General features: G+C 41.1%; 4 protein-coding genes, 2 non-coding genes and 1 pseudogene across 8 annotated transcripts in view; 4 read left to right on the forward strand and 3 right to left on the reverse strand.

Moving 5' to 3' along the window:
* adamtsl3 (ADAMTS-like 3) overlaps window positions 1-3,901 on the forward strand; it is a 103,030-nt gene extending 99,129 nt beyond the window's left edge. For both annotated transcript variants that reach the window (XM_034106169.1, XM_034106170.2), the window contains 3 exons: window positions 1,035-1,144; window positions 1,287-1,507; window positions 2,138-3,901. In XM_034106169.1, the coding sequence (XP_033962060.1) occupies window positions 1,035-1,144; window positions 1,287-1,507; window positions 2,138-2,247 (441 nt within the window). In that variant the 3' untranslated portion in view covers window positions 2,248-3,901. The remainder of the gene's footprint in view (window positions 1-1,034; window positions 1,145-1,286; window positions 1,508-2,137) is intronic.
* A 472-nt stretch (window positions 3,902-4,373) lies between these two features.
* On the forward strand, window positions 4,374-8,483 carry LOC117463530 (NACHT, LRR and PYD domains-containing protein 3-like; annotated as a pseudogene).
* Window positions 8,484-11,197: 2,714 nt separating this feature from the next.
* On the reverse strand, window positions 11,198-11,271 carry trnai-aau (transfer RNA isoleucine (anticodon AAU)). The gene has a single exon. It is a non-coding gene; the product is annotated as a tRNA-Ile (tRNA).
* A 620-nt stretch (window positions 11,272-11,891) lies between these two features.
* LOC117463310 (la-related protein 7-like) lies at window positions 11,892-19,315 on the forward strand. Its single transcript, XM_071206490.1, is given in 14 exon segments — window positions 11,892-12,508; window positions 13,603-13,817; window positions 13,933-14,031; window positions 14,144-14,229; window positions 14,424-14,588; window positions 14,683-14,785; window positions 15,665-15,841; window positions 15,844-15,960; window positions 16,142-16,295; window positions 16,426-16,568; window positions 17,415-17,522; window positions 18,125-18,307; window positions 18,492-18,583; window positions 18,921-19,315. Coding segments are annotated over 13 exon segments (1,707 nt in total). The 5' UTR covers window positions 11,892-12,508; window positions 13,603-13,615; the 3' UTR covers window positions 18,999-19,315.
* Window positions 16,787-16,860, reverse strand: trnan-guu (transfer RNA asparagine (anticodon GUU)). Its single transcript has one exon. It is a non-coding gene; the product is annotated as a tRNA-Asn (tRNA).
* A 327-nt stretch (window positions 19,316-19,642) lies between the features above and the next one.
* Window positions 19,643-22,339, reverse strand: LOC117463531 (stabilizer of axonemal microtubules 1-like). Of its 2 annotated transcripts, none has more exons than XM_071206531.1 (4): window positions 22,116-22,339; window positions 21,283-21,444; window positions 20,662-20,819; window positions 19,643-20,582 (listed from the first exon to the last, which is right to left on the reverse strand). In XM_071206531.1, exons 2-4 carry the CDS (start codon window positions 21,405-21,407, stop codon window positions 20,212-20,214), a joined length of 654 nt encoding a protein of 217 aa, XP_071062632.1. In that variant the 5' UTR covers window positions 21,408-21,444; window positions 22,116-22,339; the 3' UTR covers window positions 19,643-20,211. The 2 variants fall into 2 exon arrangements, with proteins under 2 accessions (XP_071062632.1, XP_071062631.1); XM_071206530.1 differs by having other exon boundaries at window positions 20,662-20,822; window positions 22,116-22,334.
* Window positions 22,340-24,204: 1,865 nt separating this feature from the next.
* The window catches only part of LOC117463741 (collagen alpha-1(XXV) chain), a 164,283-nt gene continuing 162,558 nt past the window's right edge, over window positions 24,205-25,929 (forward strand). Inside the window, exons 1-2 of the mRNA XM_034106144.2 lie at window positions 24,205-24,816; window positions 24,900-24,969. Coding sequence (XP_033962035.1) covers window positions 24,520-24,816; window positions 24,900-24,969 — 367 coding nt within the window. The 5' untranslated portion in view covers window positions 24,205-24,519. The remainder of the gene's footprint in view (window positions 24,817-24,899; window positions 24,970-25,929) is intronic.

Consider the following 25,929-nt stretch of genomic DNA (forward strand, 5'->3'; position numbering starts at 1 on the left):
GCAGCCGTTGCGAGGTTCCGGCGCTAACAGTTCATGAGCGTGCTCCCCCGCCCTCCGTCAACACTCGCGACACATGAGTGGCCAGCCTAAACAACAATAAGCGCTGCTTGGCAACCGTGTGTGGTGGCAAAGTACATAGACATTTTGACAGGAGAGATTTAGTTTTGCCGGTATTCAACATATTTTACCAGTCATAGTCCGGTAATTATTTACACTCCAAGAAGAGTCCTACACAACAGACATGGCGTCAAAAAGGAGTAATGTGTGGAAATATTTCGACCAGGTTAGTGAGTGCGGTGTAGAGGTCAAACTATGCCAAATGAAACTTATATATACATGCTATACATGCTATACCTTGCTATACTCGCAACCTCCGTTCCAGAGGGTCTTCTCTACAGCTGGCCTGATTGTGAATCGCCTCCACACATGAAAGCTGTAGGCCTATAGCTGTCAAACTGTGATCACTAGTTCAATACATTTGACAAATTCGACTTGGTTTCTACACTTATTTGAACATGTATGTATTTCTAAAAAATTATTGAGAAAAAATTGGGTAAAAAAAAAAAATTCAGAAATTTTGCACATTTTTTTTTTGCCCAATTTTTTTTTTATAGGATATTTAAATTTCGGTTAACCGGTTAACCGTTTTTTGGGGGGTCGAATATTCGAATATACAATTACTTTCATATTCCCATCCCTATTCTGTACACAGAGGCTGTTTTTATTTAGTTTGAAACAGGTTCAATATTAGACATTGTGTGTCAGTGCTTAGTCTGTTCATTTGGGGGAGTTTTTCATATGTACTTTTTAGTGTTTATTTGTTTTACAAATAATTTAAAGGGGAAGCACACTGCTAATCATTCTTTAAATAGTAACCAAAAATGTGTTGCAGTAAGGGAAATCACCCTTTGTATCTTTGTTAATGACATGCACATCATGTTTAAAAATACATGTCTGTCTAGCTGACACAAAGAAGTATGTCATCTAAAAAGCTGAACTCGCTTGCAATTCTGATTTAAATCTTCCCTTTTTAGTGTCATGGTCAATGTGTGGGTCCCAGTTTGGCTATACAGCACCGCCATGTTTACTGCCAGGACATAAACACCACCAAAGTCTCCTACAGGATGTGCAGTGGACTCCAGAGGTAAATATGGGTATTATAAAATAAATGTATATCAGGAGATATGATGTGGAATAGATAATATCACATTTTCAGTGTACAAGCCACTCCCCATGTATTTCTTCAAGCTTCCTGACCATTTCCTGTTATGCATTTGTATTTTTAGACCCGTCTCCCTGAAGAATTGCTCCACAGAGGCGTGTCTACTCCACTGGCGCGTGGGGCCCTGGACGCCGTGCACCGCCACCTGTGGACGGCACGGCTTCCAGTCCCGTCAGGTGACCTGCGCGCACCGCAGGACAGGGAAGGCCACGCGGGAACATCACTGCATGTGGAGGCCCCGCCCCCCCAGCTGGCAGCGATGCAACATCCTGTCCTGCGGCAGAGGTGAGGGGAAGCTGCACGATGGAAAAATGTAGAACTGGTTGATTTAAAAATGATTTGATATACCATGTTGAATATGGTATTACTGCATTTGTTGATGGTGGAAATTCCTCGGGAGTCATATAAAATGTAAGGGGAATACAAACAAGATTATGCTCAAATAGCATTACAAATATACACTTTATAAACCCTTCAGTTATTGTACTGAATACACATAGGGTATTTAGCATTGTACTACAAACAAAAAAATTACCATTATTACAAAAGCAGATAAAGTGAGAAGAATAGAATTGCATATCAAAAATAAATCATAAATAAAAAATATATATCAATATTAGTATTGATTATTAAACACATTTTCTTTGTTTTAAGATGTTGTAATTTATGTTTCTATTCTTGTTTACTTATTTTACCGATGTACTTGTATTGTTGTTTTTTAAGGCAATGACTAGTATTGGTTCCTCTTATACACTTTGTATTTATAAGTCTGTTGTTTTCACATGCACACACATTTCCTTCAGGGTTAATAAAGCTTACGATAGGTTCAACTAGATCTTGTCTTGTCTGGTCTTTATCGTGTGGAGAGGCTTAAAGCGAGTATTGGTATTAAACGGCATGGTCTGTGTTTTCCAGCCGGAGAGTGTCGGGACAGCACGAGGTACTGTGAGAAGGTCCGGCAGCTGGAGCTCTGCACTCTGCCTCAGTTCAAGAGCCGCTGCTGTCATTCCTGCAAAAACACCTGAGGAGGGCGAGGGGGGGTTAAGACGAGGGCCAGGGACGACCTGGAGAAGTCGGGGACGGCCAACAGAGACTTAAGACCTGGACGCCCCATCCTCACACCCACAGCTGTGTCCAGTGGTCAGCGCTGGATGTGGACACCTGAGGAACAATTGGATGGTGGTGATCCACTTCCCTCAAAGAAATCATGTGTGGGTTTGAATTTTCAAAGATGTGAGAGGAGTGACCTTTGATGAAGTTTTACTTCTTTTTAAATCTGACGCTCATGAAGCTTTCCTGAATTAAGCAAACGTAACGTATGATACATTTCCATTGTGAGTGATTGAAACTGCTGGTGACTGCGTGGTATCATAAAGGGGAACTCATACATCACATTCAAAATGAGGTTTATTGACAAGTAGGTTATTCATATACAACCTGGGATTTTCCAAGTCATAAATAACAGTATTTAAAAAATACTGGTAGTTTCAGCGTATTCCTCAAACAGTTGTGCAATTAGGCCTATAAACACAAATATGTAATTCATTTACTTTTTGTTCAACTATTGACTTCCCACCCAGGGATTCTGGGTAGCCCCCTGAGCTTCTGATAACCACTGGATAGTTGTGTGTTTTTCCTTTATTGCAAGGGTGTCCAGAAAAGTGTTGATGAAAAGGTTTGATGCTAAATACATTTGTAATAAAGAGCTGTGGGTAAACTCTAAACACAGCCTAATCCTCTGAAGGGAAATGGCTGTCATAATATCTGATCATGCCACAAATGGTATCATCCACATGGGAAAAGATTAGGTAATCTAGCACACGTTGTTATCCATCGGTCGGGTCATTCGGAGGGCAAAGGAAGCATGATTGCAGAAGTTGTAGCTGCATGTTTTTCAGAATAAAAAGTAAATTTGTATCTTGCATGGGTTGCACTGTGGAGGTGTATGACTGAAGCAAGTCGAATTTTATGAGAAATACACATTTATATTGCACTCAACTCATCCAAGTCTTTGTTCAGAACATTGCTTGCGGAGTTCTTTTTAGTTTGTAAAGTTATATTGTTTATATATTTTGTGATTTTGTTTTGTATTTCTCGTTAACATATGTTTAAATGTCCCTTTAACCACTTTGTGAACATGGTGTAACTGTTCCTCCGCTCCAACTAAATCACATTTTTGTTAGTGTGACATTTAAGGAAAACGGTTTCAATTGAAAGACCTTATGTCATTCCTTTGACAGATTTCAGTGTTGATTGAGCTTAAACATAACTCTGCGTTATATTTCAATATCGGTTAAAACATTAGAGAGCTTTTTAAAGATCATTACTTGTGCCAGATCGGCAGGGTTTGCACTTTCTGACTTCCCCCCCCCGAGTTCCTTGATGCTTCATCATCAGATACCTTCGCAGGTGTGGTTATTTGATTTTGTGAAAGTAAAAACATGAAAAACATGCTCTTAAGTTGCTCTTAAGTTATGTAGATATTTGGTATGTCCTTTTAACTATTTATTTCCATGTGTGTTTTTGTGCATAGTTTTGTAAATAATTGCAGGGGTGGGTTTTAAGTATTCATTTTCCAACAGTTTTTGGGGTATTTCATGTGCATGCAATAGGGACCCTCTGCTGGTGAACTGATGTATTGCTTTCTGCTCATGCCTGGTTTATCATTTAATAAAGCCAAATACATTCCTTTTATAAACTGTTTGTTGTGGATTTTTTTTGAAAACAAAACTGACTGCATTATTTAGTCCCGTCATAAAGCTGTGATTGTTTTTATATGGTTCTTTAGCACAGCTGCTGGAATTTCAGATTACTCGCATCACTCAGCAGAACTTACATTACTGCAATGGGAGTTTCTCCAGTTACCAGAAAAACAGGTTGTTACAGCCTCAAGTGTTAACATGTCATAACCCTGCGTTCATGTGCTCGACAAACTGGAGTGTACTTCCTTCTTTTATTTCTCATTTACAACAAACAGTTCACTTTCTACTTCTTCGCTCTGGAAGAAGGACATGCTTTTGCAGGATTCCTCTGAACTAAGAGGGGACATTGCTTTCCAAAATGAGAGAAATGCTACAATTCACAAGGCTCCATCAGCACATCATAACTCTACTGTTCTGATTTGTGCTGAGGATTTTTTTTCAGGTTCGTTATGGTGGAAAGGGATGGTTGTAATTCTAGTTTGAAAGCACTCAAGGTTCTGCGAGTTTCCCTGGTGGATGAGCTGGAAGGACGAATTGACTCTCTGCTGGAAATCTTAGTAAATCGGGAAGTGTTCACTCGTGACGATCGTGAGGAGGTGTTGTGTCATTTGGGACCCCGGGCAAGAGTAAGAGAGGTGTTGGATATCCTGCAATGTAAAGGAAATGAAGCGGCTGATATTTTTCTTTCAATTAGTAGTGATCATCAGCAAGAAGCACAGATACACCCCAAAGAAGGAAATGCAGATCCGCCTCAATCCGTGGGTATGCAATTCAATTCAAAGTTGGTACATTTAAGATGAAACAAATGCTGCAAATTGAACATGTGGAAAAGAGTACTTTTTTTAAATCACATTATCTTCACTTTGCAGAATATAAGAAAGTCCAACAAAAGCATAAAGACGTCATCAAGCGGCGGAGTGAGAGCATGCTCTTCTACAACACTCGACACGGGGAGAAAATTCTTTTTTCCGAACACTACGTCAATCTCTTGTTGGCAGACGGACACCAGGGCTTGGATATGAAAAGACATGAGGTGCTGACGTTTGGGCAAAAGCGACTGTCTTTGCAGCAGAAGTCAGCGGTGCAGAAAAAAATCACACCGGCCGAACTCTTTCTAAGCACAAATGGAAAACATCCAGTCAAGAAAGTGTTGGTGTCGGGGGTGGCGGGCATCGGAAAAACGATCCTGGTGCAGAAGATGCTTTTTGATTTTGGAGGAAACAGGGACCATCTTGGATTTGACTTCATCATCCACATGACCTTCAGAGACCTCAATCTGATCGACAAACCTACGAACTTCCGCGAGCTGGTGCTGCGTAAAAACAGGCACCTGGCTAAGGAACTGGATAATATTTTAGAGAACGACCACAAACTGCTGATCATCTTAGACGGCTTTGATGAGTTCAGACACTACAGGAGCTGTGATATCGACACATTCGTGACTGAGCCTGATGAGGATGCAGCGGCGGTGGAGGTCTTAGGGAGTCTGATGCAAGGCGAACTGCTCCCCAACGCTTCTATCATGCTCACAAGTCGACCTGCAGCCATCAATCACATCCCGGTGGGCTGCATCGACCGCTTTGTGCTCATCTCTGGTTTCTCCCTGACTGAAGTTCAAGACTTCTTCTTACGGTATTTCCAGGACAGTGCCACTGCTGACCGCATGTTCGCAGTAGTATCGGCCAATGAGCTAATGCTAACACTATGCTACATACCTGCATTTTGCTACATTGTGTGCTGCATCCTTCAAGAAAGCAAGGACCTCTGTGGAGAAAGCCCCAAGACCATGACGGACATTTATGTGCAGTATCTGGTGGCCTTGCTTCGCTCTCACACTCAAGCAAGAGCCCAAACGTTTTGTCAAGGGCAAAAGGAAGGGCTTTCTGAAGTCGTACTGAAGCTGGGTCGACTCGCCTTCCTAAAGCTGATGGAGCATCAAACACTATTCTACAGCAGCGACAAAGACGTGGCAGAGCTAGAGGGATGCATCCTTGTAAGCACCTTCCTGGACAAGACGGTGGCACAAGAGCCCGGCTGCACTGAGGAGGTTTACTCCTTTGCACACCTCACTGTTCAAGAGTTCTTCGCTGCAGTTTATTGCGCGGTGACGGATCACCCGTTACCAGAAGCTCTTCAGCAAACTACAAGTCCTGGGAGGGGTCCAGCGGGGGACATTTGGACCTCTTCCATCGCTTCCTGTCTGGAATCCTCGCTGAACGCAACGCTAACCTTCTATCAAGGCAGGTGGGGCTGAGTTGCAATAAAGAGAAAGTGGACAGCTATCGTCAGAGGATCATCAAAGAGCTCACAATGCTCTGTGAGAGTGGAGCTCCTATCCTCAACCATTTACACTGCCTGTTTGAGCAACAGGACCCCTCTCTGGCCCTCTCCGTGGAACCTAAAACACTACAGGTTAATGTCAGCGATGAAACACTGTCCCAAATGGATTACAATGCCATCAAGTACTTCTTAAACCTCACCAAGGGGGAAATATTAGAGCTGGATCTGACAGGAACAGGAGTAAGCTGCGAGGCCCTTAGAGATATTCAACCCCTGCTGCTCAGATGTAACAGACTTTGGTAAGTTCAAGGTAAATCTGGTTTGCATTTATCACATGGACGTTTCTTTCTTTGTTTTCAATATCTGCAGGCTTGTGTTCCTAACACTTATCGCATAGCATGCAGCAAAAAGTGTCAACAACACCAGCTTGAAAAATATATAATGTGGCTTTTGCACTGATGCACTATTTCATTATTACAGGCTTGGAGAAAATATCCTCGGTATGGACGCAGCTCGGGTCATTGCTGATGTGCTGCAAGTGTCTGAACATTTACGGCAACTAGGGTAAGATGTCAACTGATTACACAGGCTTTTTTAGGAAAACATTTAAAACAGCTGCAAGAGGATATAAAGGGCACAATGAGAGAATATGAGAACTAGAGTGTTTCACACTTCCCATTTTAGAATCGGATGGACAGACATCGGCGATGACGAACTACTGGCTCTTTCTGGTGCCATACGGGCGAATAAAAAGCTTGAAGAGTTGTGGTAAGGACATCATGGGAGGGATATGCCACATTATATATTTTAGGGAAATGAAAGTCTTGCCAAGATCATGAATGTCTGAATCATGGTTCCTGTAATAGCTAGAGATGGAATTATGTGGAGAATAATGTTTAATTATATTTCACAACTGGTGCAAAGGCAACCTAAATCAGCTCTCCAGTAAACCCACAGTTTTTTTTAATTCTACCTGCTTTATTGAAATGCCATTAAAATGCTGGGTTCAGAAATGAAATCAATAGACAAGAACATAAAAAGTATGAAACAATATAATAAAATGTGATCAAAACATAACAAAGAAAGAGTCTATTACATATACATCTAGGCCTAGTCTCTTTTCTAAAGTGTGACATAAATGTATCACAAGCTTGGCCCTTTATTTTCCCAACTGTATTCCATACTAGCCTTTGGGTGCATGTTTAATGGCCTTTTACATTCAGCTCCAATTTCGCTTTCAATTTGGTTAAGTGCACTCCAGCTCACTTTAGTAGCACTTTAGAAGCCATACAACTTAGCGTATATTCCTTTGAATCGCAGGATGGAGGGAAACCGAGTGAGCTACAAGTCACTGATGTCCCTCAGTGACTTGACCCCGTACCCTCTGAAAAAAATTGTGTGAGTGTGATTTTTTTAATAATAAAAATTCGAATCTATATTTAGACACGTTTTTTTCTAAAGTCTCTTCCTTTTCCTACAGAGCCATCTGGAATGACCTAGCTGACACAGATCCAGACTCCTTTTGCACACAAGAAAGCATAACTGTGAGCTTCACAGACGATGGTATTTGGGAAGGATGGGGGGAATGGGTCTTCAAAAGGTGTAAGGTCAGCAGCAATGATAAGTTAGTAACGGTTCTCCACAAAGTGTGCAACATATCCGTCCACTGCTTGGAAGGCCAGTGGGCGAGTAATTTTTACAAGCAACTGTTACAGCTCATCAAGCAAAGGATTGAGATCTGCACCGAGGACGACATGCTTAGGAAGCTGGAGAAGTTTGAGACAATATTGAGCTTCTAATAAAGATGAGGACCATAGTTGAGTCATAAGCTAGACCAGTGGTTCCCAAACTTTTTGTGCCCAAGGCACACCAAAGGACAAGTAAAAATCTCAAGGCACACCTATTGTGCAAAATAGCCCTTATAACACGTGTTATCACTCATATCATGTAAAATATCTGTATTATGTGCATAATTATTTACTAATGCCAAATAAAATGTGACAAAGACAACTATATTACTCATGAAATATTTATTAACGAAATATTTCAGAAATTAATTTGAAACGTTATCAAATTAGGCTTCATCAAAGCAGCAACACACTCATTTAAACCAGACAGGTCACAACATTAAACATGAGACAAAGGAAATTCAGCACAGAGAACTGTCAATGCAAGGAAGCTGCATTGTCCATGGTCCTGAACTACAAATTATAAATGTAACATTTCAGCAGAGATGGGGTCGTTACTAAAAAAAAAGTAATATATTACATATTACTTTAAAAAAAGGTAATATATTACACTACTTCGTTACTCTCTACATAAAGTAACTCGTTACTTTACTCGTTACTTTACTAGCAGGGCCGGCCCGCCCCTCCTTGCAGGCAGATCACGCAGACTGCTAAAGTTTCAAATGTTCTCTTTAGTTCAGTTTCCATTGTCGCATAAGACTGATCCAGATCCTGAATGTTTTCCTATCTGACCATGGCTGTTCTCTGTCTCCTACTATCTGTATATTTTGCGCAGTCTATCTCTGCTCACGCTATTGCGTCGGCGTGTTCTCCTGCATGTTGGCCATGTGTTGCACTGGAACCAGACACCGCAAAGACTTCAGCCGAGCACGTACAATAATAACTCTCCTTACCAGCAGGCGGCGGGAGTGTGTATTCGTCATTCAAAACAGGCAACAACCGGAAGACAGAGAAGAAGAACAGACTGTGATATAAACAAACAACAAATAGCGTGTGCGGTAGCTCCACCTGTGTTCCACATGTGTTTTTTGCAGGTGCTTGTTGAGGTCTGACGTGGTGTTTACAGCAGTGGATAACAGCTTCTGGCCTGGACACAGTTTGCACCTCACCGTCACATTCCTGTCTATTCTTCGGATGAACTCAAAATAATGGGCATACCCAGTGGTGTAGTCTACTTTTTTGTAGTGGGTATACTGTAATAATTGTATTCATCCATCCTAGAGCGACACCTGTCTCGAAGCAACACCTCATGAACGCCATCACACTCACTAATGCATAACTAGTCTTGAGACTGGTTATGTGTTATCAACATGTCAATGTATTATAAGCATTTGTATGTGACTTTTAACTGCCAGTGACATTAACAATAAAAAAATAAAAGAATGAACAATGATGGAAAAAGCCCACTTATCTTCTAGGGTTGAACAATTAATCGACATTTTTATCAAAATCTCAATATGGCCTACTGCAATTTTCAAGTAATATACAATAAATATGGTCATGCTACAGATGTCCTGGCCCACACATCATATTCTACACTTAAAAAAACATATTGTTTGCATGTTTCGCATAGATCTGCACAAATATCACACAATAATCATTTTTAAACCTATTTTTCAATGCATTAGTTTATTCAAACTTGTTCAGCGCTATTATCTTCCATAAATCATTGTCAAACTATGTACTGTATCAGCTTAAATGAACAAGCAAACATCCTTGAAGTGCTACAAGACAAATTAGCTTCAAACAAGAAACAAATGAACAAATAAGCTTCACCTCAATAAATGAGGGTTGAAAAAGCACTCAACATGTCCATACTGGGTTCACTGTTAGTCCACAAGCCCTGCAGATGTAGCCTCGTCAACGAGAACAGACAACTTGCTTGAAGATGTCACAATACTGTGAACTATTTTTTTCTGCATCTCTTTTGCTATGTGTTTTACAATTTTTGTGGAACTGTACCTTGAGTGCAGACTAGTGCCCATGTTGGCACCATTTTTTTCCTGAAGCTCAATGAGACTATCATGGTCAGTAAAAGGTTGGTTCATCTTCGCAAGATAGTATGCTGTTCTGAATACAGAATATGTCTCTGCAAACACAGTCTCTGACACAGCTCTCACCAAATTTCCAACTAAATCCTGTCCACCCTTCTCCGTGAGCTCCTGGGCTATTTTGTGTGCTCTGGACGCCTCATGTCGTCTAATCTATTTACCTAACTTTCTGTCCCTCCACTCTAACCAAGGATGCCTGTTCTTAAATTCCATAGCCTGACTTTCAGTCCACAAGGCTGGCCAGGAGCTCTCATCTGTGTCCGAAACAAGGAGATAATATAAACGTTCTGTTTATGACCACGCACGCACGCACGCACGCGCACGCACACACACACACACACAGTATCTCGCTCCCTTTCTCTTCCATTGATCCACCACACTAACGTTGATCAAGTTAGCTAGCAAGTTAGCTACAGTTACGTTAATGATAACCATGCTAATTTCACTTACCGGTTACATTTGCGGAGCGCCGGGGCTCGTTCTCTGTCACCTTTAGGACAGCCACCTGACATGGCTCTTCTTCTGTAGTGGTAATAGGGGAAAACTTCGGAAAACATTGAAATATTGTCGTGTTTTCGTTTCATGTTTGCTTCCTGTTTAGCGCTCCGCGAACTTGAATGGTGGACGGATCAAATTCTGATAACGTTAGAGAAACTTGGGGTTTGTCAGAGCCGTGTGTTGCTGTTGCTTAGCAACAGGCCACAGGCGACGGAAACTCCAGACGTCCAAAAGTATTAATGAAGAGGCGAAAGCGTGAAAGCGCAGTCACAAAATGAAGTTGTTACGTATCATCGCTCATTTTTAAGAGGGTATACGGAAATCACTGGCATTTTCTGGTGGGTATACGGCGTATACCCGCGTATCACGTAGACTACACCACTGGGCATACCTCCACCCCTCGAGAGTTATCACTGACTCAGCCATGTTTATGCAGCACTGCACGCGGAGATGTGGACGCGCAAGTCGCGCAGATTACGTACATATAAACCTACAAAGTACTGATATAGTAAATTAAAAAATAATTATTTTTGTGTAGTTGTATATTGCAATAATAACGTATGGTTGTCACAAAATCCCACGGCATACCCGGACTTGCCTCACGGCACACCGCTTGGGAACCACTGAGCTAGACAACACAAGTCAAATGTCCCTTTGGTGCTGATTTATTTCTGTGACACGTGAAAAAATATTTCCTGGCCAGTACGGGTATCGAACCCGCGACCTTCGCGTTATTAGCACGACGCTCTAACCAACTGAGCTAACCGGCCACGTGGTACCAAATGTTAAGTTAATATTATATACCAAATCCTGAGTTATTTTGGGGCCTTAGTTTCTTGTTTTTGATAATGTTACACTATTTTAAACTATACTTCATTTACCTATACACAAAATGTTTTTATGGAGACACTTCATTTAAACTTAGTATTGATATTTTTCATATTATTGTGATCTTAATGGTCAATGAATCTTTGTCTTTGTGTGTATTACGTTGATATGTCTGTCGTGTATACGTGTATTTAAAAACAATGTTTACAGAAAAATTCGATTTATCGTAACTTGTGCACGTTTCAATCAATCAATCAATCAATGTTTATTTATATAGCCCAATATCACAAATGTTACATTTGTCTCAGTGGTCTTCACAGTGTGTACAGAATATCAGTATGACAATACGACACCCTCTGTCCTTAGACCCTCACATCGTACAAGGAAAAACTTCCAAAGAAAACCCAGTTTAAAGGGAAAAATGGGAGAAACCTCAGGGAGAGCAACAGAGGAGGGATCCCTCTCCCAGGACGGACAGACGTGCAATAGATGCCGTGTTTAAATTGAAAAGATAATACATTTGCAACATAGGTAGTCCAAATGTTTGGAACTGCATGTGTGTATAATAGGAAGATGAATCCACGAGGATATCCAGCCAGGACCTATGATCCAGGACCTCAGCCACGACTCAAGATCCAGCGCTCGCGATCCAGGACACAGGACCGCAGGGTCATCCATGACTCCGGATCCCAGCGTATATAGACACCAAAAAGAAAGACATTTGGGGAAGCTGGGTTAATCGGAACATGAGTGTACACGGGTATAGACAGAGAGAAGGAAGAAGTAAGATGTCCCCCGACAAACTAAGCCTATATCAGCAAAACTAGGGGCTGAATCTAATCAGCCCTAACTATAAGCTTTATCAAAAAGGAAGGTCTTAAGCGCACTCTTAAAAACGGATAGGGTGTCTGCCGCCCGAACACAAACTGGAAGCTGATTCCACAAATGTGGAGCTTGATAAGAAAAGGCTCGACGTTTGTTAATAAAATGTTAAAACTTCAGTTATTTTGCATTTTATTTTGAAAGCTAAGTAGCGGAAGTGCTTTCCCTGATTCAGATATGACGAAATTATTCTGCGACAACGAAGTAAAGACGATCTTATAAAGTTAGCCAGCAAGCTAACTCGCTTTCTGTTATTTATAGATCAGCAAGCTAAGCTGTTTCCACTTCTTAAACTGGGTGAGTTATTTAAATCATCACGCAAGTCTAATGCTAAGTGACGGATTGAACTGTTTTGAAATGCAGTGGCTATGACTGCAGCTTTTTTTTAAAAGCTTACCCGCGAATACTCATAACAACTTACAGCTGTTTGCTAAAGCCTGGTAGCTATAGCTAACACACTACGTAACTTGGCTTTACGTAGAAGCTCATGTGGAGTTGCTACATGTCAAGCTAACGGTGTTTTAATAACTAGCGATATACATGTAATGTGTTGATGCTATTCAAGGGGTGCGTTCATCATAGACTGGTGTATTCAGCGTATGCGAGTTATTAAACTAAATATGAATACTTGTCAATGTAATGTACTTCTCATGTGGTCATCCCATGGTCCTACATTCTTGATACAAATAAACATTTAAAAAGATTGGTAAGGTAAACAATGAAGCGAGATTGATGTTACAATTGAGTTTGTATGATACTAATTTGTTTAGCCAATTTGAGAGTATGGGTTTAAGACAGGATAAGATTTACATTACTGATCCCAATGTAGGAAATGTTCCTTCATAGCAGCTAGTAAAAACGGAATTGCACATAATGTGAACATGAAATAAAATAGAAAACAAACAAACTATAAATATTATAAAATAGAAAATAACACAGATCTACAAATCTAAATATAAACATATTGACAGTGAAAGATATATATATATCTGAAGCCTATCTTCAAACTGTGAAGGGCCACATTTCAACTGAACTATATGAAGGGCCAAGGATTTATCAACATCTGCTGGCTGTTTTTAAATATTTAACATATAAGAGACACAATGAATTGCTGAGAACATACACCCTTTTGAAAGCTCTCCTTTATAAGTCAGTAACCTGAAGGACTGCTTGTACTTTCATTTGTGCATGAATAATTTCATAAAAGATGTATCAATTATCAAAATAGTTGCAAACTACTATTCTGTAGATCAACTATTTGTTGCAGCTTCACTGAAGAAAGCATATGTTTGCTCCCCTTCTTCATTCGAGAAATCGTACACCTTAATGGACATAGCTCTGCTAATTTACTGTGTTTATTTTAAAAAATCTAACAATGACCTGTGTCACAGTCCCACTTTCAGGATGATCGACACAGAGAGGGCAGTTGGTGATGCTGGTCCAGCTGAAGCCAGCAGTAAGAGCATGGAGCTGGAGAAAAAGAAGAGGTCCCGTGTCAAACAGCTGATGGGGGACGTGAAGAAGCAAGTGGAGTTCTGGTTCGGAGACGTCAACCTTCACAAGGACCGCTTTCTCAAGAAACTCATCGACGAGTCAGACGATGGATGTGAGGGACAACAATAATACTCAGCGTTATTATCAGCCATTTCATTATTTAGTGCACATTTTGAAAAGAAGGCACTGCATTATGTCTAAAGCAATTGACTGCATTTTCTTTTTAGATGTCGACGTGTCGGTCTTGGCGAGCTTCAATCGGATGAAGAGGCTGACAATCGACACCAAGCTGATTGCAAGAGCCGTGAAAAATTCATCTGTCGTTGAGGGTACTTTGAGCAGAATCATGTGGATCTTCTGAAGGGTTTCTTAGATGTTTTCCATGGCTCAATAAGTCTGTTTAATGCATTGACCAGAAATGTGTTTGTATTTTGTTTCAGGTGAACTTCGAGGGAGATAAAGTGAGACGTCAGTTACCGATTGGAGACATGCCGAGTAATGTGGACAGCCGCACTGTCTATGTGGTAAAAAGAGTTTCATTTTATTATGCTATCATCTATAGCACAACATGTTAATCTGCTCTAAGCTTTTTCATGTGGGAGGCTTTTTGACAAACAAGACGTTATTTCATCTAGGCTGAATCACTAATGGAAGCAATCGTTACTCGCAGCTCTATTTCGAATCATAAGATAATAAATGTTTTCTTTTTTGCCACAAGGAACTTTTGCCCAAAGATGTGTCGCACGGCTGGGTCGAGAAAGTTTTCACGAAATGCGGGAATGTGGTATATGTCAGCATCCCAAGATACAAGACCACCGGAGACCCAAAGGGCTTCGGCTTCGTGGAGTTCGAGACCGAGGAGCAAGCACAGAGGGCCACAGCGGTAAACGCATATTATGAATAATTGCTAATCCAGCCCAGTGTTTTGCTTCTGTCAGGAGGAAATCTAACGGCACATGTTGATCTCTTGAGAACAGATGCTCAACAACCCCCCTGAAGACGCTCCCAGGAAGCCTGGGATGTTCCCCAAGTGCAAGAAAGGGAAGCCCCTCCCTCAGCCGGCCGACAATCCTCAATCAAGTACTGCTATTCAAAAACATTCCTTATTTACTTCTCTTTAACATGTACTGATTAGTTTAGATCAGGGGTGTCCAAACTTGCAGAGCCACATGCAGAAACATATACGAAGGGCTGGGCCCCTCACTACAGGTGAGGTTTGTTGTCTCAGAAGTTATAAGTGGGCAAAAGCCATCATAAGTAGATGATGCTTAATCAGCGTACATCACAGCCCTCCTTAGGGTTTCACGTATTTTGTAGGCAGCTCATTCCTCACAACAGAAGCCTCAGATTGCTTATAATAAGAGGAAATAGGAAGGGTATATTTCAAGCTTGTTATGAAAATAAGTTATATCTTTTATTGGGCTTATCAACACATGAATACTACCATATAATATGTTTACATCTATATTTAAGAAGTAAAAGACAAGCACACGTTTCATTTGAGGGCCATACTGCATTCATTTGCTGAGGGCCGATTCAAAATGGTCCGCGGGCTGCATTTGGACCCCGGGCCGTAGTTTGGACACCCCTGGATTAGATAAAGGTTATTGCTTTTTCCATTGGGAAAAACAAACAATAACAGTAAATAAATATTCATATTAACAGTAGTAAGATGAAATGTATAGAGTAACTATAGTTAGAATGATGTAATAGATCAATTGACTACTTAGAAAGAATATATAAACACAAGATACTGTATACATACATAATAGAAGTGTGCAGTTTGACTACAATATGTACTAAGTTCAGTTCAGGGTTGACAGGGAAAGCTAGTAAGAAAAAAATACAAAGCTAAGGAGAGTTCACTGACTACAAATAAATCTGATGCTGCCATAATAACCAGAACGAGCCTGGAGGTGCAATGTGTTGTATTGATGCCATGTCTTGACTTGACTGCAGGTGAAGAAGAGGAGAAGAAAAAGAGAAAGAAGAAGAAAAAGAGAGACAGTGCCACAGCGCAGACTTCCGCTGAAGAATCTAAAGAGCAGGAGATGGAAGCAGAGCCGCCTGAGCACAAGAGGAAGCGCTCCTCAACGGGGGATTTTAAATCGGAGGACCCTGGCACTCTGAAGACGCCGGAGAAAAAAGACGACGGTCCCAGACAGCAGAGGGACCTGAAAGCGAAATACCATCCAAGATGAGGAAGACGAGTAAATGTGAAGCTGGAGAGAAGGAGAAAGATTCAACAAAGACGAGTAAGTGAGCAGATTATGCTCCGAAATAATACGAATAATTAAAATACAATACACACGTTTCCTTTTACTCCTTCCTCTGTCTTTGCTTTGTGTTTTCACAATCTGAAAATACATGACGATGCGTTTTTACAGCGTTGCATCCGTGAGTCAGTTGTTTTGAGCGTGTTATTCCCCTTTTCAGACCCGCCCACTAAGAGTGACACAGAGCGAGGTGTTGAGGACGGGAAAGAAAACGGAGATGATTCTACAGTTAAAGCAAAGAGGAAGAGAAATAAGAAGCACAAGGAGAAACTGAAAATCGAAGAAGAAGTCATCCCACTCCGGGTTCTGTCAAAGTAAGACCCCACATACCTTTTTTCTGCATGTGTCGACACCAATGAGAAAATAGATGAGAACCCCTTTTCATAGTGAAATTATTTCAACGCATTGATTGAATAACTCCGTTCCCCTTTCGTCCACGTCAAGGAAAGAGTGGCTCGTGTTGAAGGATGAGTATCTGACCCTGCAGAAGAAAAGCATGAAGTCCCTGAAGAAGTGCATTAACCAGATCCAACACCAGGCGCCCAAGAAAGTGGTGGAGAAGAAGGACGATCCTAAAGAAGAACACGGTGAGTTAGTCTCAGGCGGACTAACTGCAAGAGCTGTTTATCTACATGTTTCATGTAGTTCTTTAAAACCATTGCTCTAAGCAGGGGTCGAAAATGAACCCATGCTGATATTCCCTTGAAAACCAAATATTGCGAAGATATAAAAGCAAAAATGAATGCCAAAATCAGAGCTTTGATGCACATGGCTTGTTACATGACATGTTAAAATAATGTTCGGACGTCACTGGGTGGACTTGAACCACCAACCTTTCGGTTAACAGCCGAACGCGCTAACCAATTGCGCCACAGAGACTTGCCTCATGCTGTGGGTGTGGCCTCTTGTTGATAGTCATTATCTGCTCCCAAAGCAAGGTCCTTAAGGCATGGTTTGTTTAAGACCTTTTGGGAATTCTGTTTTTCATGGGAAACACCTTTGTCAAACCGGTTGTTAAAGTTATTTGTGTTATGCAATAATACTGTTTTTTTCCTCTCAAATATAGAGATTTCCTGATTTTTCCAGTTTTCTATCAAAATAGAGTGGAATTATTTTCATGTATTGGGTTTTTATAAAACCACGATGAACCTTTTTCACCATTTTATAATGACTCGTTATTCTTGATATAAATTATTGCGCCAATTCTTTTCTAGATAAATTAATAGTGAAAATAATCGATCAAATTGAAATAATCTGTCGCATTTGACTTACAATAACATCACTGAACATGACATAAAGACTGTCGAACCAGTCTTATACACAGTATTAATATCACCATGTTACTCCAGAAACATCGCATTTGAGGGAATAATATTGAGGAGCTAGTATTATTGAACCTTTTCATTTTTGTTGTGTGTGTTTCTTTCCGCTAGTTGAGAAGAGTGAAAAGGAGAGTGAGAAGGTGAATAACCAGGGCCCTCAGTATGCCAGCGGAGTCATCCTGAAGATCACAGACAGCAAGCCGCTGCCGGCCCAGGAAGGTCATCAAGGTACAGTACAACGATAGCATTATTATCATCTGTGTGCGGTGAATAAAGACTCTCAAAACCTGTATCAATAGTTTATTTACCTTATGCAAAGTTACAAATAAACAGACATTCCCAATAAGAAATCTCTGTCACCCTCTAGCAGTTCTCATTTCATATAAATATGAAGAAAAACACAACACGCAAAATTAGAATCTAATCATGAGGTTAAAATACAAACATAAATACAATATTAAATACAATTGTATAAATATGTGGTTGGTAGACAATATTACATTTATAATGAAGCTTATTGCAAGTTAACATTTGAATGTCAACAGAGGTGTAATAACGATTTGAGAAGTAAAAAACTACATAAAAAGCAGTTTGTATATAATGTGAAATAAAATGGACTTTTGCATTGTTTGAATAATAACATTTAGAAGCACCCTTTTCAAAGGTAAGTGTCTGTGATAGTTATAAGAACACAATATCAAATGATAAAGGAGCATTTGCCTCCTGTGGAAATCATTAAACCATTAATATGACAACTATTAAGTGAGCTAGTTATCAATAAGTTGTAATCCTGCATATATTTGTATTCTTGTGAACCAAAGCTTAACTCTGGTGTTCTGTGCAGGATGCTCTGTCCAAAGTGTCCCCTGTGGCGTACATCGACACGCTGGATGGAGATTCTGAGGGTCACATCCGCTTTCACACCCCCGAGGGCGCTAAAGCTGTGAGTGACGTGAGAGCAGAGCTGCAGACAGAGCACAGCTGGGCGCTCGAGACCCTCTCAGGTAGGAATGGTTACTTTGCTGCCTATAGGCGCCCTTCATCATCTCTCAAATGGAAGGGGATGGCTCGGCTGCTTTTTAAAACGTGTGATTATAGGAGGTCTTACATTCTCTTTAAGGATCACAGATTTCATTTTGCGTCGTGAGTATTAATCTCAGCGATGTAAATATCTGCTCTATTTTAAAGGCGATCATGAACAACGGTACTGGCAGAAGATCTTAGTGGACCGACAGGTGAAGCTGAATCGCCCGAGGGAGAAGAAGAGGGGCACAGAGAAGGTGAGATTAACCTCTAGATTTTTAAATAAAACAACCATAGTTACCGTGCACAGCAATATATTATTGATTGTTCCATTAGTGTGAAACAACAGTCATTTCTTAGCCCATGTATGAGAAATTACAATCTTTAGCTGTGATATAGTAATACAGACTTTAAGTAGTGTTTTGATATTGTAAAATGCATAACGGACAGAAAGGTTATGTGTATTTGAGAAAACAGCCTATCCTGACTGCACCTGGATACACATTTGACATATGAACAAATACGGGTAAAGCCCAGTGTCCTTACTTTGTTTGATCGCTCTCACATCTGGTTTCTCATTGTGTAACACTTCAGCTCATATCCAAAGCCGAAAAGATCATCCTCGCCCGGGCCAAGGAGGCCACTAAGCACATCCGTTTCCAGGAAGACTGACGACTTTTTGACCACAAACACGATGAACTATGTGGACTTTACTCCAAGGGGACTTTTGATGTTTATGAACTAGCTGGAGGAGAACTGAATGCAACATCTCATGAAGTACATGTTAAAATGTGTCCTTTTCTTGTTAGCACTGGAGCCCCCAAGATAATATGGAAGGCTGATATGCATATGGACAATTTGGCCACATTTTAAAAAATGATACCTTTTATGTTTTTTAAGAAAGCTTTAGTTGTATATGGTGTAAATATGATTGATTTGAAAGTTCTCCCAGTTCAGACGTGGACAAGTCCAAGCTTTCCTTTTTGAGGATATTTGTCTTTTTGTTTTTTAAATAAAATGTAATTATTTCATTATTACAGTATCTATTGTTTGGTGTTTTTGTCAAGTTTGTGAGAGGAACAATTATTCTCTTAACATTCATTTGTACTCATTCCTAAATAATACTACGGAGCGTTTTCATTTGAACACTAGAGCTTAATCGTCCAATATCTTCTTGATTCCTAAATCATGAATTTATTTGCTACTCGGAATATGGAAACCTTCAGTTAAGTAGATTATAAAGCACTCCAAATATGCTGTGGAGAATCAGTGAGATGCTTAATAGTATAAAAATAGCTGCCATTACATAATAGCACTGCTGTTAATGGCTTTTATTGCTGCAAAGGTAGAGGCTACCTGAGGTAACGTGTCCTCAGAGCGCTCAGCTTTTGGTGGACACCGTGTAGCTGTAGGTGTGTTCCTCACAAATCCCACCATCGAACCAATTCACTGCTTTGTCTCCAAAGCTCTTCTGGTACGTCCTGGATTCTTTAGTGTCCGGGGAGGTGTGGATACAAGCTGGGAGATCCTCCGTCTTGAGCAGAACGAGGAGGTTTTTCGGTGGACTTGCACCCTCCAGTGTCCACTCACTTTGGGATTAAGGCTGAAAGGCTTCTGGTTTGTGTTGTAGCTCTCGATAGGCTGATGTGTGATCAGTGAGAAAGTTGCCTTCTTGGGCCGGGCCAGCTCTGACCTGCACCTGGGTGTGTCCCAAGCTTTGTAGGCCTCCCTCATGGTGGTTGTGGACTCAAGGGGCTCGTTGGTCCTCTCTCTTTGCTCCTTTGGCAGTATTGGTTTGGTGCGCTGACATTTGTGTGTCGGGAAGTCTACGTGTGTTGTGGAGATGAACCGGTTCACCTCTGCAGATGGAATGGACTCTTTGGCTTTACCTTGGCCCTGGAACTGGGTTTTCAGGGGACCCGTTCTCAAATGACTTATGGGCTGCGTCAAAGACTTCCCTGTAGAGGGGCACTGCCGCATATTGAAGCAGATCTTTGTTTTGCTGCACCGGCCGTTCCCTGCGTTTCCTGGGCTGCACCGGATGGGCGACATAATCTGATCGGTAGCTGGTGATGCTTTCAATAGGCTGAGGTTCTAGCTCCTTTGGGACTGTTTTGCAATTAGCTCCAACGTGAACTTTCTGGAAGGGACTTTGTTTGGAAGTGCAGATTGGGGCAACTAATCCTAGGTTGACTTTCAGGCTGTCAGTTAGCTTAAACGGCTGCCGCTTGATTACCTTCCATGCCTGAAAATCATCTGAAAATAAGGGAAGGGGAGAATGGATTTAAAATCAGAGTGTGTGTATTGTTGTTCTGCAACGTATGATTCTACTTACCTTTGTACACCGATGTGTAAAACATGGCTGCCACCTGGTTGGCTATGGAGCGTGCAGGATTTTGGGGAGCGCTGTTGCATCTGCGTTGGACTTTAGGGGGCAGAGACTGCTGCGGAGCCTCCGGTGGATGGTGCGTATATTTGTGGGTTACAGAGACTCTTCTGAAACGCATGAATGATATGAGCTTTAGCTTTTTATTTGTCTGTCTCATACAGGTTTCAAACCACACCTCCTCCAACATTCTCCTCAAGCTGTGTGAGCTGTGAGCTCAGGGTTCCCATGGCCATGGTAAACCTGGATTGTTGTGACATTTAAAAATCTATTTCGCCCAAATCAGTTAAATCCTTTTGAAACACACAATTCTACATTAGTAGTTGTTTACATTCATATGATAGTTAACATTTGTAGACAGTTCTGTTTGTGTAGGTTGTCAATGTTCTAGGATTTGTTATCAGGAATCATTTTGTGTCCCGTTCAACACCAGGGACCTACATTTCCCAGAATGTCTTTCACCACAACACCTGTGCACCCGGCAGCAGCACTGCAGCATGGACTGCTGTGCCTCACAGGTGGGGAAGTACAGACACACTCTCAATGTGGGACGAGACTTTTAACTCTTACATGAGCGAGCCCTTGTCAGGGATGGTCCCCTTCAGCGTGTGGTAAGGGGCTTTTTGTGGGGCGCTGGTGACCATGGCCGTGTGGCAGCGCGGGGGGGGGAACTTCTCTTGGTACTCGGTGGACATGGAGAGCCGTTTGTGGGCTCTCTCTCCGAGCCGCTTCCTGGACACCAAGGAAAGGCAAGTTTAACTCTCAAGACATTGTGTTTAATCCACACAAATCCTATTAATGCTAGAAGTATCAAATAAACTAAAGTAAATATAAAAAGGTTTAAATACTGAGTCGACAACTCAGTATTTAAACCTCAGAGTAGAATACAATTAAACATTTAACTCATGAATGTTATCTTACCTACATTTGTGTGCCTGAGTTAGCACATTTCTACATTTTCACAATGATAATCAAAAAGTAAGTTTTACACATTGGGCTTTTATGTTTTAATCTACATACAAACTGGTTACCAATAAGAATGTAAAACAACCAAAGGCAGTATAAAAGGTTTAAATGCATAAGTAAAACAGCGAACACATACAACTGAATACAACAGTTGTCTATTCTCCCATTTCTACATTTTAACAAATATAATGTATACATGTGTGGTTTTATAAGCTCCTATAACTTTGAAAGCAGCATAAAACCCCTAAAATAAATCCAATTGTAAAATAATCCCTCTGAATACCTTGTAACTGCAGGTAATTCCATTGAAAACAAAGTAACATTTGAAAAATACAAGCAGGTCACTAGCTAGTATTTTGGGTTCTCTTTATGAAAGCCTTTTTCAAATTGCAATATTTCCTCAGTTTAGATCAAACCTTATACAAAGATGATCTCACCTCACAGATGTGGCCGGTGGTTTCCGTTTTGGAGGTGCATCGCTCTTCAGGTGCTTTTGGCGTCCTGTGTCCCGGGTGGATGCAGCCTGCTCGGTGACTGCTGCAGGCCTACAGCATACGAATTATTGACCGGAGGAACATGGGATGTGTGGTGAACGAGAGTAGAACGCAGCGGACGAGAAATCTAAAAATAAACATCAACGGATTACTGATGCGCCGGTTGTCAAGGCTGCGCGTGATGATGCGCATTTTGGCGGTTAAGGAGGATTCTAATCTCTCCTGAAGGAATGTTATATAAAGCACTTTTGAATGTAAATAAAGTAGTCCATCAACCATTACAATTTCGTATGTAAAGTGCAGTTGGATCGTGCATTTTGCAACGTGACTTTGTCACAGCACCCCATCTGTCACTTTGTAGCATGTCCAAAAAAAAAAGGCAGGCGCAGGGGGGGGATATATCTGACAAACACACGCGCACACACACAAGGGAACGGTTGACCTCGTGAACTATTCACGGATGTTGTCATGGGGATTCTACTAGCACAAATGTTGAATTATGAATTATGGAAGCCATAATATCAGATGCAGTTCTGTGTTTGTCCACTAGATTGCGCCCAACGCGTTAAAGAACGTATAGAGAGACCACTAGCGCCAGACATAATAAACCCTATTAATTAAAAAAAGTATTAATGTAAAGAGTGACAAAACACAGCTTAATACATTGAGTTTTTATTTAGAATCGGTGTTTGATGAATGTCTGTTTGCCTGTTTGTCAAATGTACATGTATTATATTGGGACCCTTTTATAGTTTGGAATTTAAATAGAAGTATGGCCTACTGGAAATACTTGTAGTTTCTAATACATGCTTCTTTCAGTTGTTCTGGCTGATCAGACATCTGCTCAGGTTGAGGTTGCATGATGTCAGAGGACTCAATCCACCAATAAGAGTTTAAGAGTCTAAATCTAACAGGTGCTCACAGAAGATTGAGAGAGATGCCAATCAAGCATGAAGAAGCCTCATCAGGTAAAGTCATTAAAAACACCTGTAGGCATTCACCATCTTCAAATCCTCTTCATTATGTGATGCATTGTGGGAATAGCTTTGCCTGCAAACTATGCAAGAAAACAAAACAATAATGTTAGTATCTTGCTGTCTCTGTCAACGGATGCATTTAAAGGTCTTGAGGATTCCTTTTTAAATTGCGCTTGATTTGTGGTCATTGTAAAAGTAACCAGGATTCATGTTGTCATCTTGAAACGGGTGAACAGTGTAGGGGTAGTTTCTGATTTGTCTTATAGTTGCCAAAGTATGCACATTAAATTCAAATTGCAGTTAATGCTTAAACACAGAGAACTTTGTTGTATTGATGGTTAGACTTGTAAACAGATTATCATTGCACCATTCAAGCGCACTTCACAGTTATTATGTGGATTAGTTGATGCAAATTGAAAACATATTGAGACTAAGTCTTCACAATCCTGACTCAATCCACGCAGTTTTGCAGTGTCATGCAATGTGAATCTCTATCCACTGTGTGCATTATCTGCCGTTTTGTGTTACCCAAATCCACTAAATTAGATTGTAACTTGAATTCGAGGCATCTATCAGTAGCAGAGGGACATACTGTGTGCCCTCCTCTGCATGATGTCTAATGCACAATCAAGATCTATTCTCATGTGTGCACGCTTTAGTGAGTGCTTCTTTCCTCCCAGAGCTTTTAAGATGTTCGTGCGTTTTTACGCAGCGCCATGGCCAATGACAACGTCAACGTTGCCATTCTTGGCTGCAGAAAATAAAATGTTAACATAAATATACCCACGAATTATTACTATGCGTTCTCTTTTTTATTGCCCTTACAGTAAAACATGTTTTCTTTACAAAAAGCAACCAGTAATTGCATTTTTACGCAGCGTCCTGTTTGAGATGTGACAGGAATACATATAACTGCACTCCATGTCAACTAATGGCAATAGTGCTCGACTGTAAAAGCGCACAAGGAGCGGGTCAATACATTATGTTAATCAATCAGGACAGATTGGAGGCGTGTTGTTGCCGTAATGAGGGGGAGCATGCCTGCACCGTGGAAAAGCTCCGAGTGGTAAAGCTGCCTCTGCTACATGCACACTGCCTTCCATTTCCCCAGCCTGTCTTTGTACTTTATTGTGCATTATAGCAATTTCCTCTGCAGCTAGACTACTGTGCAAGCGCTCGGTGCAACAAGTTAGCAGGAGCCGTGCGTGTGCAGGTTGACTTGGCTCCACTCGTCTCTCTGTCGCCACAAAGTCCCTGTACGTGAACGCGGCGTCGCAGGCACACACGCAGCACAGTCACATTGTGCCATACATTCGTGACTCCGCGCCAGATACAGTTTGCTCTCAACACGCGCGTGTAGTTGTAGTTCAATGGAGATCTCGGAGGCAAGAGGAGCATCTAAGTGCGTGGAAAAAATGGAGAAAGAAGTGGCGCCTCAGAAGCGACAACACTGCCGCACAACAGTGGTGAACATTATCTCGTCTTTATGCTCAGTGGCGTCCATCGCCTTTTGCATTCTTCTGAGCATTAACACAGCTGACGTGAAGAACCGGGTTGTGGATTTGGAGAGTGGGAATGACGAGCACACCTTGATCCGAGCCCCGGGCTACTCCATGGATGATTTTAATTCATTGATTGAGCAACGAGTGGATGATCTGTTCTCTCAGGTAAGATTCACCCTCTTCTTTAATTGTTTTACTTTCCCCTAAACACACTTTTGAATAAAAACGTCATTCTTTTCACATTTCAGCGCTCATATGAACAATTTGTCAAGATCCGGACCGCCAGACAAGCATCTCCTGAATGCAGCTGCCCTCCAGGTACATACAGCTACTTTTCTCCCATTGCATTGTGGACATGTGGTTTTCTGCAGGTGTGGGAGACTGGGATTAAGCCTGTGTGTGAGTTGGTGTTAGAATGAATGGAAGCCTTCTGATTCTGCCTTTTAGTTTATTTAATTGAAACCTGATGGTGGCAGTTTGCATGGGCAGTGTTGATAGTTGCTTTGAAGGATGCAGACAGCTGACTGCCATTACACTTAACAGAAAGAAAGGCATTTAACAGCGCTCTATACATAGAAGTGCTGAAGGGTTGTTTGAAATGTTGTCTGCTCACTTGGAAAATAAATGTTGAAATTCACATTTCCCACCAGTAGATGGAAACATTTATTCCCTCAGCTTTCTGGTCATTTTTTGGGATGGAGTCGAGGTTTGGTTAGTGAGGCAGTGTGGGGAGATGTAGCTCGAGAGTTTTGGAGGGGATGCTGCACAATGTTAGCCAGAACATCACATTTATTCATGTGCATCGGTGTAAGAACTCATCGGGGAAAAAACTGTCAATGCTGCTCCTGATATTTGAGCTCCATTATGCTTACAGAATATGATGAGCTACTTACCAATTTGAATGGAAGTTAATGGTTATTCAGTTTTTCAATTAAGGCAAGTTTATTTATATAGCACCTTTCAACACAAGGCAATTCAAAGTGCTTTACAAAAAAATGAAAGACATTAAGAAAATAGCATTTAAAGTCAGTCATTCAAAAATGTTTTCCATCTGTTAAACATCTCAGGATTGTGGACAAACATTCCTAAAATCAATAATATGAATTAGTGGATAACTGGCCCTACTTTTTAACAAACAAACCCTAAAACCAGCCATTGGATGAAGAAAGCATTTTGTCAAAGCTAAAACCGGGATGGTCAGCTCCCAAAAAAAAGTTGGCATTTATGAGATTCATGCATACACTTGGATATGTGCATTTCTTTAGGATTCCACTAGAT

The sequence above is a fragment of the Pseudochaenichthys georgianus genome, chromosome 18, assembly GCF_902827115.2.
Source record: "Pseudochaenichthys georgianus chromosome 18, fPseGeo1.2, whole genome shotgun sequence".
Classification (NCBI taxonomy): Eukaryota; Metazoa; Chordata; class Actinopteri; order Perciformes; family Channichthyidae; genus Pseudochaenichthys; species Pseudochaenichthys georgianus.

Excerpts from the sequence above, each read along its gene's own strand:
- LOC117463531 (XM_071206530.1), bottom strand. The coding sequence starts at position 21,407 with ATGTCCACCGAGTACCAAGAGAAGTTCCCCCCCCCGCGCTGCCACACG. Across the intron at positions 20,823-21,282 it reads CCTGACAAGGGCTCGCTCAT|AAGAGTCTCTGTAACCCACA; the intron begins GTAAGAGTTAAA and ends CATGCGTTTCAG. Across the intron at positions 20,583-20,661 it reads TTACACATCGGTGTACAAAG|ATGATTTTCAGGCATGGAAG; the intron begins GTAAGTAGAATC and ends CCTTATTTTCAG.